The sequence below is a fragment of the Manis javanica genome, chromosome 2 (genome assembly GCF_040802235.1).
Source record: "Manis javanica isolate MJ-LG chromosome 2, MJ_LKY, whole genome shotgun sequence".
Classification (NCBI taxonomy): Eukaryota; Metazoa; Chordata; class Mammalia; order Pholidota; family Manidae; genus Manis; species Manis javanica.
The window spans coordinates 105,662,971-105,676,691 of NC_133157.1; the positions used below are offsets into that span (position 1 = coordinate 105,662,971).

The following is a 13,721-nucleotide window of genomic DNA, read 5'->3' on the forward strand; positions in this document are numbered from 1 at the left end:
ATAATATTGATGTTGATTTCAAGGATAATGCCCTGGTGCTACTCTGTTGCAAAAACCAAGCTCAAGGAGGCTAAACTTTATATTCAATATTATAGTAGCCTAAGGAGTATGAGGTTCACAGCTTTTCATACCATTTCATTTATTTAGTTTGGAATATAGTTAAGAAGATGGTTGTATGTTTTCTTCAGACCAAGTGTGTTCCTGTGGTACATAGATAAGGCAATCCTAAGACAAAACTTGAAATGATACCATTTTGATTTTGGGGTATCATGATTGCTGCACATGGTGTGTATGGGGTCATAGGGAAGACAGTGTAGCTCAGAGAAGACAAATAGTGACTCTGTGGCATCTTACTACACTGTTGGACAGTGACTGCAATGGGGCATGGGGGGACTTGATAATAAGGGTGAATGTAATAACCACATTGTTTTTCTTGTGAAACCTTCATAAGTGTGTATCAATGATATGTTAATAAAAAAAAGGAAAAAAATGATACCCTGTTTTGTGTGCATGTTTTAAGAGTTTATTGAAGTATGTGATTCACATACATCATTACACATGTACTTTTTGATTTTTGACATACTTACACATCTGTGTAAATACCACCACAATTAAGTTATACAGCCTTTCCACCATCCGTACCTCTGGCTTAAGCAACCAGCAATCTATTTTGATCACTAGAGATTAGGTTTACTAGTTCTAGAGGTTCACATAAACAATCACAAAGTATGTACTTTTTTATCTACCTTCCTTTGCTCAGCATAATGTTTTGAGATTTAATCAAAGTTATTTCATGTATCGGCAGTTCACTGCTTTTATATTGGCAAGTGTAGTATTAGTAGACTGAGTGACTGGTATTTCATGGCATGAATATATCACTATTTGTTTACCCATTAACCTACAACGGACTTACTATTTGGGTTGATTTTGGTTTTGCTATAGAATAAAGCTGCTATGAACATTCACATACAAATTTTTGTGTGGATGTATACTTAATATTTCTTTCGGGTAAATACCCAGGAGTAGAATTGCTGGGTCATATATAGTTTTAAGTGTATGTGTAACTTTGTAAGAAACTACCAAACTGGTGTCTAAAGTGCTGTAGCATTTTAGAACTAATAACTGAATTCAGAGAAGTTACAGGATGCAAAATTAATTCACAGAAATTTGTTGCATTCCTATATACTAACAGTGAATAAGCAGAAAGGGAAATCAGGAAAGCAACTTAATTTATAATTGCATCAAAACGAATAAAATACCTAAGAGTAAACCTACCTAGGAGGTGAAAGACCTATACCCTGAAAAGTACAAGATGTTTATGAGAAATTAAAGAAGACCACCAATAAATGGAAATACATCCTGTGCTCATGGATTGGAATAATATCGTCAAAACTGCCACCCTGCCTAAAGCAATCTACAGATTCAATGCAATCCCTATTAAAATACCAACATTCTTCAATGAACTAGAAAAAATAGTTCTAAAATTCATATGGAACCATATGAAAAGACCCCGAATAGCCAAAGCAATCCTGAGAAGGGAAAACAAAGGTGGGGGGATTATGCTCCCCGACTTCAAGCTCTACTACAAAGCCACAATGATCAAAACAGTTTGGTACTGGCACAAGAACAGACCCATTGATCAGTGGAACAGACTAGAGAGCCAAGATATAAACCCAAGCATATATGGTCAATTAATATACGATAAAGGAGCCATGGATATAAAATGGGGAAATCACAGCTTCTTCAACAAGTAGTGTTGGCAAAACTGGACAGCTACATGCAAGAGAATGAAACTGGATTATTGTCTAACCCCGTACACAAAAGTAAACTTGAAATGGATCAAAGCCTAAACATATGAGGTGAACACCTTGGACTGAGGGGATAAAATGTGGAGAAGCACAGAAGCCTAGGCTGCAAAAGCACTTATTCACTGTTTTTTTTCCCTGTGGATCAACTTCTACTATGCCCATTTTAAGAAGCAGTGTCCACTCAGGTAAAGTGGTTAAAGTTAGCTGGAAAAATCAACTCTGTCCTTCAATCTGTGCTCCCCATGGGGGTGTTACAGTAGCATAAACTTTATCATGAGAGGCAGATTACTTCACTTTATCATTTCTCTCTTCCTGAAGTGAACTTATAAAATTAAAAGGGCACTCAAAGTCCACCATCAGGAGGTTTACTCCAAAAGAGGTTCAGACCTAAAGTGTCAATGACTCCACAGTACCTGATAAAGCTGGTATATTCCAAGGGTAGACTCAAAATCCAAGTTTAAAGTGGACCTTCCACTGATTTAACACCCTCAAGCAGCAGGTGGAATGGAATTATGGTATAGACCCTTTGAAGAACAGATTCCTCATTAACAGGATGGTTTCTTATTGTATCAAAGGCCATTTATCTCCTTAATAATTATTTGTGGCATTGCATCCCCCTCACATATCTCCATGGTTGACAGATTCAACACATGGACAAAAAATGATGGTGCTTAGGTTATGATTTGGTCAATCAATTGGACAGACTTTCAGTATCAGTTAGCTTTCACTGTAAGCTGTGGTAACAAACAGAGGCTTACAGAAACAAAGTTTTATATTCTGCTCATATTATATGTTGGCTGTAGAACTGCTGTGATTTTGCTGGGCTCTGCTTGGTTCTGTTCTACATGTCTTTTTTATTCTGAGATCTAGGCCAGAGAAGTGCCAATGTAGGACATGCTATTCTTGAGGCAGGGAGAAAACAAATAATCCAGATCCACGTGAAGACTCTCAAAGCTGCGCTTGAATGTGCCCAAGCCTGAAGTCAGGGGGGAAAGGAAGCGCTGTCTTACCCAGGAAGGTTTTGCAGGTCATGTGCCAAAACAAAATGAGTACCTTATCTCCATACTGGCCCTGAACTACTTTCCTGGAGATTCTGAACCCATGAGAGAAAAATGAACTTCTGTTTTTTAAACCACATACTTTGCCTCTGCCACCCGAAGCTAACTAACCTAGTCTTCACTGATGCATCGACATATTCAGTATTTGCTAGGCCTCTGGCCCCAAATTCTCCTTGTGGGATCTGGCCTCTCAAGCCCTTTCCTCCTGTAGGATCAAAGAAAAATTTCATTTTGATATGCATGTATTTATAAAAATGGTGCATGTAAAAGTCATAGATTTTTGTACTTTTTCAATAAATCTATGGGATTTTTTTCTTTAGAACTACATGTTACAATTAGTGGTTCTTTAACCAATGGGTCATGCACTGTTTGCTTCAAACCAAAATAACCCTACTTTTTATCTCATCTCTTTCTGTTTTTACAGAGAAAGTGTTAGGATTCCTAATGTTTATTTCCTCAAACTGTCATAGAGGGTCTGACCAGGTGTGTTTGAGGATGTGGGAGATTGTATTACTGTCCCCAGTAATTGAAGTCCTGTGCTCTCCCATTTCTGGGAAGTATATACTTTCTAGCATACATGAATTAGCCAGGTGATTTACTTTGCACAATGAAATGTGATCTGAAGTGACACACACCACATCTGAACAGAAGCTTTGGTAGTTCTATTATCTCTGTCACAAGAATGGAAATCTGGGCTGCTAAGGCTTTGGCTGCTGTTTTGTCTATTCTGATCCCTGGCCAAATGGTCCAGAAGCTTGAGTTTCATTAATTTCACCTGTTAACTGGGAAGGAATTTCAAGAAAAAAATAAGTTTCATTCTAAATTGAAAGTCCTTGTATCAGCAGCTTGCTGCTAGTATTTTCTTATCCTTCAGAGGGAACCAAACTCGTTGCCTACACAACATAGGCTTTCAATGGAGACATCTTTGCTCAATTCCCAGGATTCCACTTACCTCTTGGCATCAAAGAATAATACAAATTTCTTAAGTTAAACACAGCTTTATGAAACAACAAGGAATAAGCCCCACAGAAAGGCAATGCAGAGAGACCATGATGCAGGTGTGCAGTATTTGGCCATGGGAGGAGATCTGTCCTCTTGATGTATAGTGAAGTACTGGGACACAGCTGCTCTCTGCAAAATGAGCCATGTCTCAGGAAAACTGGATCAATTTTAAGTTGATGCTCTCCATTTCATGTTTCAATAAAGTGAGAAAGTTGCCAACATTTATGGAGGGAAAGCAAATGTAGTACATAATTTGTGCTAATTCTTTTCTGAGTAAGTAGTAATAGTCTGGGCTCCAAATGGGCATTCCGTGGAAAACAAATGGAGAACAGGGTTTGTATTCTGGGGACCATTTTGGAAGGGTAGGCATTTGTCATACAAAACTGACTCTGTGGATTAAACATCCACGAGCCTTACTACACAGTTAGGTTTTAGACCTATTACGTTTGATTCTAGTAGCCTTTAGGATTAAAAGAAGTTAATTTAAAACTTGGTCTTCCAAAAATATTTTGAACTGGCTCCCAGTGCTATATGGATACTAAGAGCCACTTCTGTTTAAAAAAGTGGAACTATACATTCCCAGTAAGGAGGAATAGTGAGAAGTTAAGCAAGAAACAAGACCTAGAAGGCAAACTGCTTTCCAGCTTCTGATTCAGGGCTTGACTCTAGCTACATTTTGCTTTTTGAAGTAAGTTTCCCATGACTTTTTCCCCAGAACTTCAGAAAACTCTATAATTCTTAATACAGACTATGTCAAAAATCAAGGGGGTAGTAGGGCTTATTCATTATACTTCTGTTCCCCTGCATTTTTGTGTTGTCTTTCTCTAGATGATTTTAAATTTGCCAAAAGTTTGACTGGATGTTAAGGAGTTGCCTAGTTATATACATTGTAGCAAAATAGGTCAACAGGCCCAGACACAAAGTGAAATTTCACACACACACAACACACACACACACACACACACACACACACAGTCCTAGTCATAGAACTAGAAGGGTCCTGAGATGCCATCTTATCCAAACCTCTCATTATACAGGTTAAGAAATGTAAACAAGCAAGTTCAAGAGAACTTCCCTAACAAACAAACAAACAAAACATATGTGTGGCAGGACCAAGTTTCAGAAACAGGTCTTGAACTCCCAGTTTTTTCATCCTACTGTTCCCCATCAGCAGCAAAACCACTATTTGTACATATTATAAAATATAAGTATCTCCCAACTTATACATGTTTTTAATGGGTCTTTAAAATGTTTTCATCTGTTTTAAAATTTCCATCTTGAGTATGTTTTCAAATTGAAAGAGATAGAAGTACAAGGTAAGCAAGCAAGTACACAGAGTGAGGGGGAGGCGTGTTTTGCTTTAGCTTCTCCATGGCCTCTGGGTCCTAACCACTGTAGGGTGTCTGGCTGTTGGTGACTCTGCACAGGTGGGACAGTGTCAGAGTTGAGCGAACAGACGGTGCTTCTGCATCTTTACTGGAGGCAGTAAAAAGGGACAGTGTCTCTGTATACATTAGCCTTCCCAGCAAGTGGTTCCAGGAGAGTCACCCTGTCGACTTGTATTCAAGCGGTTCTGAAATGAGTTTGTAGCTGGGTGTTCTTAAACACCTCTCCTTACTCATATGTCAGAAAGTAATTCCTCTCCTGGCCACCCACGACTCTGGTTTAGTATCTCTTTATTTACATGGTTCTTACAAGAATTAGGTTTGAGAACCACAACGATAAATCCAAGTTCCTCAATTTGCTGTATACAGGGAGTAACGTAAGAAGCGGAGGGACAAACTCATGAGCTAAATTATTCACCACCTGTGTTCACAGTTACCAGTTTTTAGATTGTAAGAGAAGGAAAAATATTTTTCATCTGTTAGTATGTGCACTATTTGTCAAACTTAGATACATTTTATAATATTCTAAGTTATAAATGAGTTTTATGTGTATGTGCCTGTAACCTTTGTATTTCTGTTCACATATGGAATCTTTATAGTTGTATACATGCATATCATGACTACTTCTATATACTATAAAATATATGGATAAGAAATTCTAAAGGCAGTTAAATACCCAAATAGTTTGTTCAAACTATCTCATTTCTCAGAAACATCTCAAAGCCTAGAATCAGGATCTTTTTTTATGTGGATGCTTTATCCAGATCCCACCATGCTTTATTTTCCAGGAGTTCAAATAACTAAAGCAAGTTCTTACAGCCAAATTAAACGTTTCTTACTTTTTATGACATATGGAAATGTTTTTTCTAGCTCAGACAAACTGGGCCATGTCCCAAACCTTAGGCTTCTCCCTCCTTATGGTGACATATGATACTTACCTTCTAGTGCTGGAGAGTTACAGTTAACATGGCTCAGTCATAATGTGATTTGTTTTCCAGGAACTACCAGGATGTAGATGGAAGACCAGTTAGTACTCAATATTTAGAAATTTAGAAATTCTACAGCAAGTTTTTTTATCCAACTCCTGAATTTCCTTCTCTTCAAGTGTATTTTAGACAATGATTAGTAATCAAAATTTTCAATTGGGCAAATATTTATTGAACTCAAAGCAAAGCACACTGCTTGAAATTGGGGCTACATAGATGAATAAAACAAAACCCTGCACTTAAGGAGCTCTTAATTTAGCAGATGATTCAATGGAGTAGGTAGCTAACCAGACTGAGAGTCAGTGTAGAAGCAGACTTAAGCAAACTCTTAAGGCAAGTACAGAGGAAGGAGGAATTTATTCTGACTTGGGGCATTGGGAAAGGCTTCATGCAAGGTGTGGGGCATTTATGCTATTACTCTAATAGGGCAAAGCAACACCCCAGGCTGTCTCGCAGAGTCCAAATTTACACTGTTATCCCTACAGAATCATCACACTTTCACTCTCAAAGGTTTGTTTGGACAATAATTATATGATTGCACTAGTACTGAAGCACACATAAGATGTTGACAGGGAGGAGGAGGAAAGAATTTCACATAGACCAAGCAACCAGTTAGAAGGCGTGGAGGAATACAATCCTAGGTATGTGGGGGGGGATTTCTCTGCTGTGCTCCAAAGAGGGCATTTCCCCCCCATTTTTACTGCTGTTTGAACTGAAATGGAACCATGCTTTGTACCTGCAGAACATCTTTTATACACATTTAACTTATTTTTCTTCCTAGGTATGTGACTGTGGGGCAGCACAGATCTTTTTCTGTATTTATACCTCATTTTCCATTTTCATTTGATCAGTTTATTTCTGACAAAGTACTGTTTTCATAACATAGAGAGAGGGAAATTAAAAACCAATTCATACATTTCATTATGTGCCTTCTACCCAGTTAGCTCTGAATTGCCACACACAATGTTCTTAAAGTTGCCCTTGTACTTTCTAAGAGACAAATGGTAAAGAGAAAATAACCAAAATTAGAAAGGCATTATTTCTGTCTTTGTAACTATCTAGGGGGAAAAGGATAGAATATGTTGAAATTATGAAGAAAATCTTAACTTGTATTGTTTTAGAACAGTAGATTTGCATGATCGCATTTTGTGTGATAAAGGCAATTTCTGATATAAATATTTCTCTTAGCTATTTTAACAGAAAGTTCTAAATTTAGAACAAAGAAAATACCATACATATATCTTTAAAAAATATATTTAAAAAAATCTATATGAAAAAATAGTACAGCCATCAGTTAAGCAATTCCTCAACCCTGAAAAGACTCTATCTTCCTTGTCACAAAGAAAACACAGCAGACTTGACTTTCATGACTTGTTCATTTCCAAATGCCTTTGTCTAAGCCCTTTAGGATTATGCAAAGAACTCAAACCACTGACTCTAAGTACCACGAGTACATGGAATATGTAATCCACACTGATGTGAAGAGACGTGAAAAGGCATTCACTATGACTCCTTTAATAGAAAGATGGCTGCAGGAAATGTGGATCCAGACTCTTCCTCTGCCCTCATGCCACACCCACCTCTTTCTGGAACTACTTAGGAGAGCTGGCACTGCCAGGTAGGAATTTGCTAAGCAATGAAGTACATACTGCAGCAAACCTTTGCTCCTTTCCCAGTCCAACTGAGTAGGAAGGTTTTCCTTTGCATGAACCTCACATCTTATTGCACAGCTTTTCTCATTAGCATAGATGAGGTCTATGTGTCTTCAGAAAGGGTTTAAAAAATTTTTGGAATTATCCCAAATATCAACAAACTTAGGAAAACATTTATATCTGACATAGTTACCATTAGACAATTATACTCTGACTTTTTTGGCTTCATATAATATAACACTAAGCCTATTTGAAGCAGCTACACTGATGAAATAACCAATAGTCTTTCCCCCTCATCCTTAGCCTTCATGCCCCTTACCGTGACTCTGCTACTAGTCTCTTAGCTGATTTAGCTGCCTCTTGTCTCCTCCTACATTAGTCCATTTCTGGGATGCTCCCCAAATGATCTTTCTAATACATGACCTGATTACACCCTGCTTAAAGATTTTTGATGGCTCCCAGTGCTACAGAACAAAGCTGCAGTTATTCTGAGGCTTGCCATACAAGGCTGTGCACCATTGCCTTTCTTGTCTTATGCTCTTTCCCTTCCATACCTGATGCCTTTGCAGGATTCCAGCCTGGTGACCTTGCCGTCTATCAAGAGTCCCCTGACTCCGAGACTCTGCCAGGCTCTCCTACATATCACTGTAGCAGTGACCAGATTCTTTTATGGAACTGAGTGTTACTAGGGCTCTTGGTCATCTGAAGGGCATCATCATTGCTTAGCAAATTGCCTAGTATATGTGTTGAGTAAGTTAAACAAATTAACTGACTTACTTCCCATTTGGGCAGAGATTTCTTACTTCAAACCCATTAGTCCTACAGGCACGACTGGCTCCAAATGATTACCTTTATGTTTGAGGCCACATTCGGCTAGTCACATATTACTACAGAGAGGCACCATGGATGCATGTAAGTATACCAAAGCCAAAGATACACTGGATTCCTACTAAAGCTGGTTAGGTGAAATAAATTGATTTCTGATAGATGAATGCACAAATCACCTTCATAGAAATATGTTTTATTGCAGAGAAGTTATAATTATTTACATGCTGCAACACGTCACAACATAAATTTACCAAATATTTCATGGTGGGATGCTGTAGGTTTCAGATAATAGTTTCAGAAGGACCACAGTTTACAGGAAGAGACTTACAGCTTTATTGACTCTACAACTCTCAGTTACTAAATGCTAGAAGTCAAGAGGCAGTGTGTATTCAGTCCTACCTGTTATCACTTGCATGCAGAATCCTAGGAAGCAACACAAGAGAACTGTCGAGCTTCAAATCCATATTGCCACCAAAATCTACAAGGGGCTGAGTTAAAATTCATGTTATAAAGCATTTGATTCTTGCATAAAATATACAGTTCTATGAAGACTGGTATAAATCTACTTATTTATAAACCCTGGCTTACAAACAAGGACAGGAGCAGCCTGCACATGCATTGAGAAGGACAACCTAGCAAATGTTTGTAACGTTAAGAGTGTTCATTCACTTTCTTGTTATCATTCTGGGAATATAACCTCAAGAATTAAAGATTTAAACTTCGCCGCGTGATAAGTATGGCAACGAAGCTCTAGGAAGGACCCGAGGCACTCTGATTTATGCTGGTGGAGGAAAATCTATGCACTGTAGAATGTCATTAAGGTATAATTTGGCAAGTCTCTAAGCCACATCTCTAGCAGGATCATCCTGAAGTGCAATAAAAAGTCATTGAGGCTTGACTGCTTATTTCTCAGAAACTGAATAAAGTGCTAGCAGATTTCAGACATAAGTGAAACAAGTAGGTGGGTGTGGAAACTCCAAACCAAGTTCACAAATACACCTTAGAGTTGTACTCCAAAGCTACCAAACAGTTAGGCCTTGATGGAAGAGGAAGGGAAGAAGGAAGTAAATGAAGGAAACACAAAAAATAGAATTTATCTCTTCAAACCTACCCCACCAACCTGAGTAATGCAAAAAGCAAGCAAATGGGTGAGGAAGATTTATGCACAGCTTTGCAAAATGGTGAAGTGCTCGTTTACTCTGGAATAAAAATTGTGGAGAAAATTTTGATGATGAATAAGGAGAGGTCCTAGTTTTTACCTTCCACTGAGGATAATACTTCCTCAGAACAGCCCTGTAGCCACCTCTGATTCCCTTCCTCATCTTTATCTCCCTAGCATATTCTCCTTGCTGCTCATGAAATGAAAAATAGTTTTGTAGGCTGGAAATGTCCTGGCCAAATAGGCCATCGATACTTCAGTGTTTGACTTGAAAGGAAAGTCTGCATTCTATTTTTAATTGATTCATCTTTAAATAAAAGGAGACTGATCTTTAGGATGGACTCTCTTTGCATGATCACATCAGTAGGGCTAAATCAGTGGCTTAGGATTTTCATGCCAAGGCATCGGTGCAGGATGCAGTAGATTTTACACATTTTGCTTTGGGGCTATTTTGCCTTGCAAATGAACTTTGCATTTTGAATTTTGAGCTGCCCACAGTGGTGATCTGCAGGACTTGTAAGTTTCCCAGTGCTTGGAAGAATGAAGAGCCCATATTACTTTATTGGCTTTGAATTAGCCAGGTTAAAAACTTCTTTGGGATTTAAGCCAGCAAGTTCTACGCCTAGCTGAAGCAATGAATAAGAGCTTATGAGAATAAGTAGTTTAAGGTAATTTAAAATATTATATATTCAGTATGCATAATAAAAATATATCCATATAATGATCTTGATGCTATCATAATTTTTCTCTTTAAAAAATAATCCCTTGAAAGTGCTATCAGGAGCTCCCTGTCTATCCTTCTTTTGAAAGGCAAATTTCCTGGCTCTGCAGTACTGCTGTAATTCTCGTGTCATTCCTGGAGTTTTCCCTTTCCAGTGATAATAATAATGCACAGTATATTTTTCTCATTCTTAGCTTCTTGCTCATGAAATGCTGCTAAGTATGAAATACTGAAAAGAGTTACAAGGGACAATTAATTGGAATGAAGGCATTCTCTATCTCTGACTTTGAACAAACAATAGATAAGTTGTCCTTAATTTATTGAGACATATGACTAAGTAGGACCACTTGATCTCCAATAAAGCTGCTGAGTCCTAACAGGAAGTGCAAAACAAGTAACTTAACTTGTATAAAAAATCCCTATTAAGACAGTATAACAAACCATGATGTGAAATAATACAGTCAAATCCAAATTCGCAATATATAAACCACAGCCAAAATTAAAAGATTTTATCGTAACAGTTATGGCTTCCCAAGCCAGAGAAAGCTTACGGTACTTCAAGAATCAACTAAAGTTGATAGACAGCAGGTATTCTGTAAGTTGCATTAACAATCGAATAGCTGCAGATTGCATAAATGTGTTGTGTCACATAATATCAAAGTTATTTGCAAAAATTATACAATCTGGAATGCTTGAATATGAGACACAACAATGTCCTGAAACATACATTTATAAGAAAATGAAAGCAATCATTAATAGAAAAGGTATTTTTTGGATGCAGTAAGTTAGCAGTGCTACCAAGGTTAAATAGGTAAGTTCTTCAGTCAGCTACTTAGAATTTCAGTCAGATATGACTATACCTTGTTCTTTTTTGCAAACTCTCATACCTCTCCTGTGTCTTCTTGTTTGCCTTGCTTAGGATCTTCAAAGTCCCATGGGTAAATGTTGATTAGGGGCGTTCGTTGAGGGCTCTTTCCCCTAAATAGGCTGCCATTCAAAGATTTCCCTAGTGTTACTGGTGGAAAGACTTCTTGGCCAGTCTAACTACTCTACTCCTATGTTGCTCTGCTTCCCTCCTCTTCTTCCCCTGTGATTTTCGCATTTCCCTTGATTGGCAAATACTCCTTGAGAATTTTTTATCCTTGTCCTTCTGTTTTACACAGTACTCAGGGCTTCCTCCTTCTCCTTTCTTCCCGGAGATACCACACTTAAAAAGTATCCCAGACGTCTTATTTCCGAGGCCCTCCTATTGTATTTGCACTTAAAGCAGAAGAGACAGGTAGAGCTACAATTCTTTCAGCATTTGGTTGATCTGGGGGTCTCAAACTCCCAAGGACACACCTCAGCTCGTGTTGTTAAAGGTTGCTGAAAGTTTTTACTTGAGTTATAAGAGCCAGGCACATTTTCTTCAGAGGAAGATGTCTTTTTTTCCTGGCCTCCTATTTGGTTGAGATTTTCATTCACTACTGTTGATGCTACCACTTTGGGGGTCAGTCCCTCATATGGCCCAGCACACACACTGGCTGCGTAATGCTGATTGCCATTCTCAGCTCTCCCTGGGATTGCCTGAGTCTTGGAAATCAAATGCTTCTCATCTTCGAAAAGGGACTGGCCTTGGCTTTCCCAAGGGAATACTGCAGTCTTGTCTATGCTCTTCTGATTGGGCTGCTGACATAGTTCAGCTGTCTTAAGCTTCTGATGAGATTTCTCCTTCAAGGAAGAAGATGGGCTTTTCTCCATTTCAGAAGCCGCAATAGATACATGTTTCTGAACTTTTGATTCTGAAGGCACAGGACCAGGGGTCAGGTCATAAATTTCCCAAGGGCACACTTCCCCTATGTCAAAATTCTTCTTCATCTGAGTGGTGCCTGGGTTCATTTCAGTATCAGCAGTGGGGAGATTGACCCTTTGTTGCTTTATAATCCCAGATTTCTGAGGTTTTCTTGGCTCCTCTGAATGATTGACGTTTGGAGAGGCAGAATCTTTGGTCTCTGTGCTCTCTGAATTTGAGTATTTCTTGTTTATCTCTTTCTCTCTTGGCAGAGGTTTCTGGGATTTGGCACGCTCCTCCGTGCCTGATGTTTGGGTTTTCCCAGCTAATCCAAGAGTCTTCTCCTTGGCACTGGCTATGACGCTGAGAGACTTCTGCAACATGGATGTGCGTGGGTGCCCCGGCTGCTTCTCCGAGCTGAGGTTGTGAGCACTGGCTGATTTACACACCAAAGGCACAGACTCCGTGGACTCGGCCTCGCTTTCTTTCAGTTTCTGTGTGAGTTTTTTACCCGATAGAGACTCCAATGTGGAGTTTTCAGTAGCCGCCTCTTCTCCGCTTCCCACTTGGACGCTACTGGGCTCTTCCGCTTGTTCCCTCACCTGATCGTAAGTGCTGTGGGATTTCTTTAGTGAGAAGACTCGGTTTTTCAGGGACTCCTCCTTGGGCTTCCCAGTGTTACCGGAATACTCCTGTGGATTCTTCCTGACCAGGGCGGTGCTTTTGGTTGTGCTGTGGTCCGTGACCTCCTTGTCCTCTTTGGAACACTGCCTGCTGACCGTCTCTGGGATCTCGGTGATGCGCCTCATGATTGAACGGCCTAAGCCCTTCTTGGAGCACCGCTTTTTCTGGAGGTGGGGGTTATTTGTGATCATCTTCTTCCTTTTATATATTTCCAGCTGGGTGTAGAGTTTCTTCAGCTCATCCTGCCAGAACAAGAGCAAATTTACAAAGGGGCAGAACTTAGTGTTTCAGCCAGATAATATCCTTACATGTAATTTGAAGGCAATGAACTGGAGTCCTTGAGGGAGGTCGCTGGGCAGCCTTTCCTATCACCTGCACTCTTCACATCTCCCCACATTTTTACTTTCTAATTACTCTGTGTTTTGTTTCACACAGACTTTGGACTTTAAGACACAAACGCAGGCCTTCTACCCTTGCTTTATGGAGCAAGCACTTTAGACTTGTGGGTTGTGCAGAGCAGACTGAACCTGGACCATAACAAAACACAGAATGTTGTCTACTGAAGAACCATGTCTCTGAACAATACTGGAAGCATCATGCAGCCACTGATAAAATTGCATCTAATATCAGACTTGATTTAAGGGACAATAGACCATTGATTATTAAA

The 13,721-nt window shown here is 39.1% G+C and overlaps 1 protein-coding gene across 1 annotated transcript in view; it reads right to left on the bottom strand.

The window, feature by feature from the left end:
• Positions 1-516: 516 nt before the first annotated feature.
• The window catches only part of GPR158 (G protein-coupled receptor 158), a 375,355-nt gene continuing 362,150 nt past the window's right edge, over positions 517-13,721 (bottom strand). Inside the window, exon 11 of the mRNA XM_037006036.2 lies at positions 517-13,296. Within this exon, the coding sequence (XP_036861931.2) occupies positions 11,896-13,296 (1,401 nt within the window). The 3' untranslated portion in view covers positions 517-11,895. The remainder of the gene's footprint in view (positions 13,297-13,721) is intronic.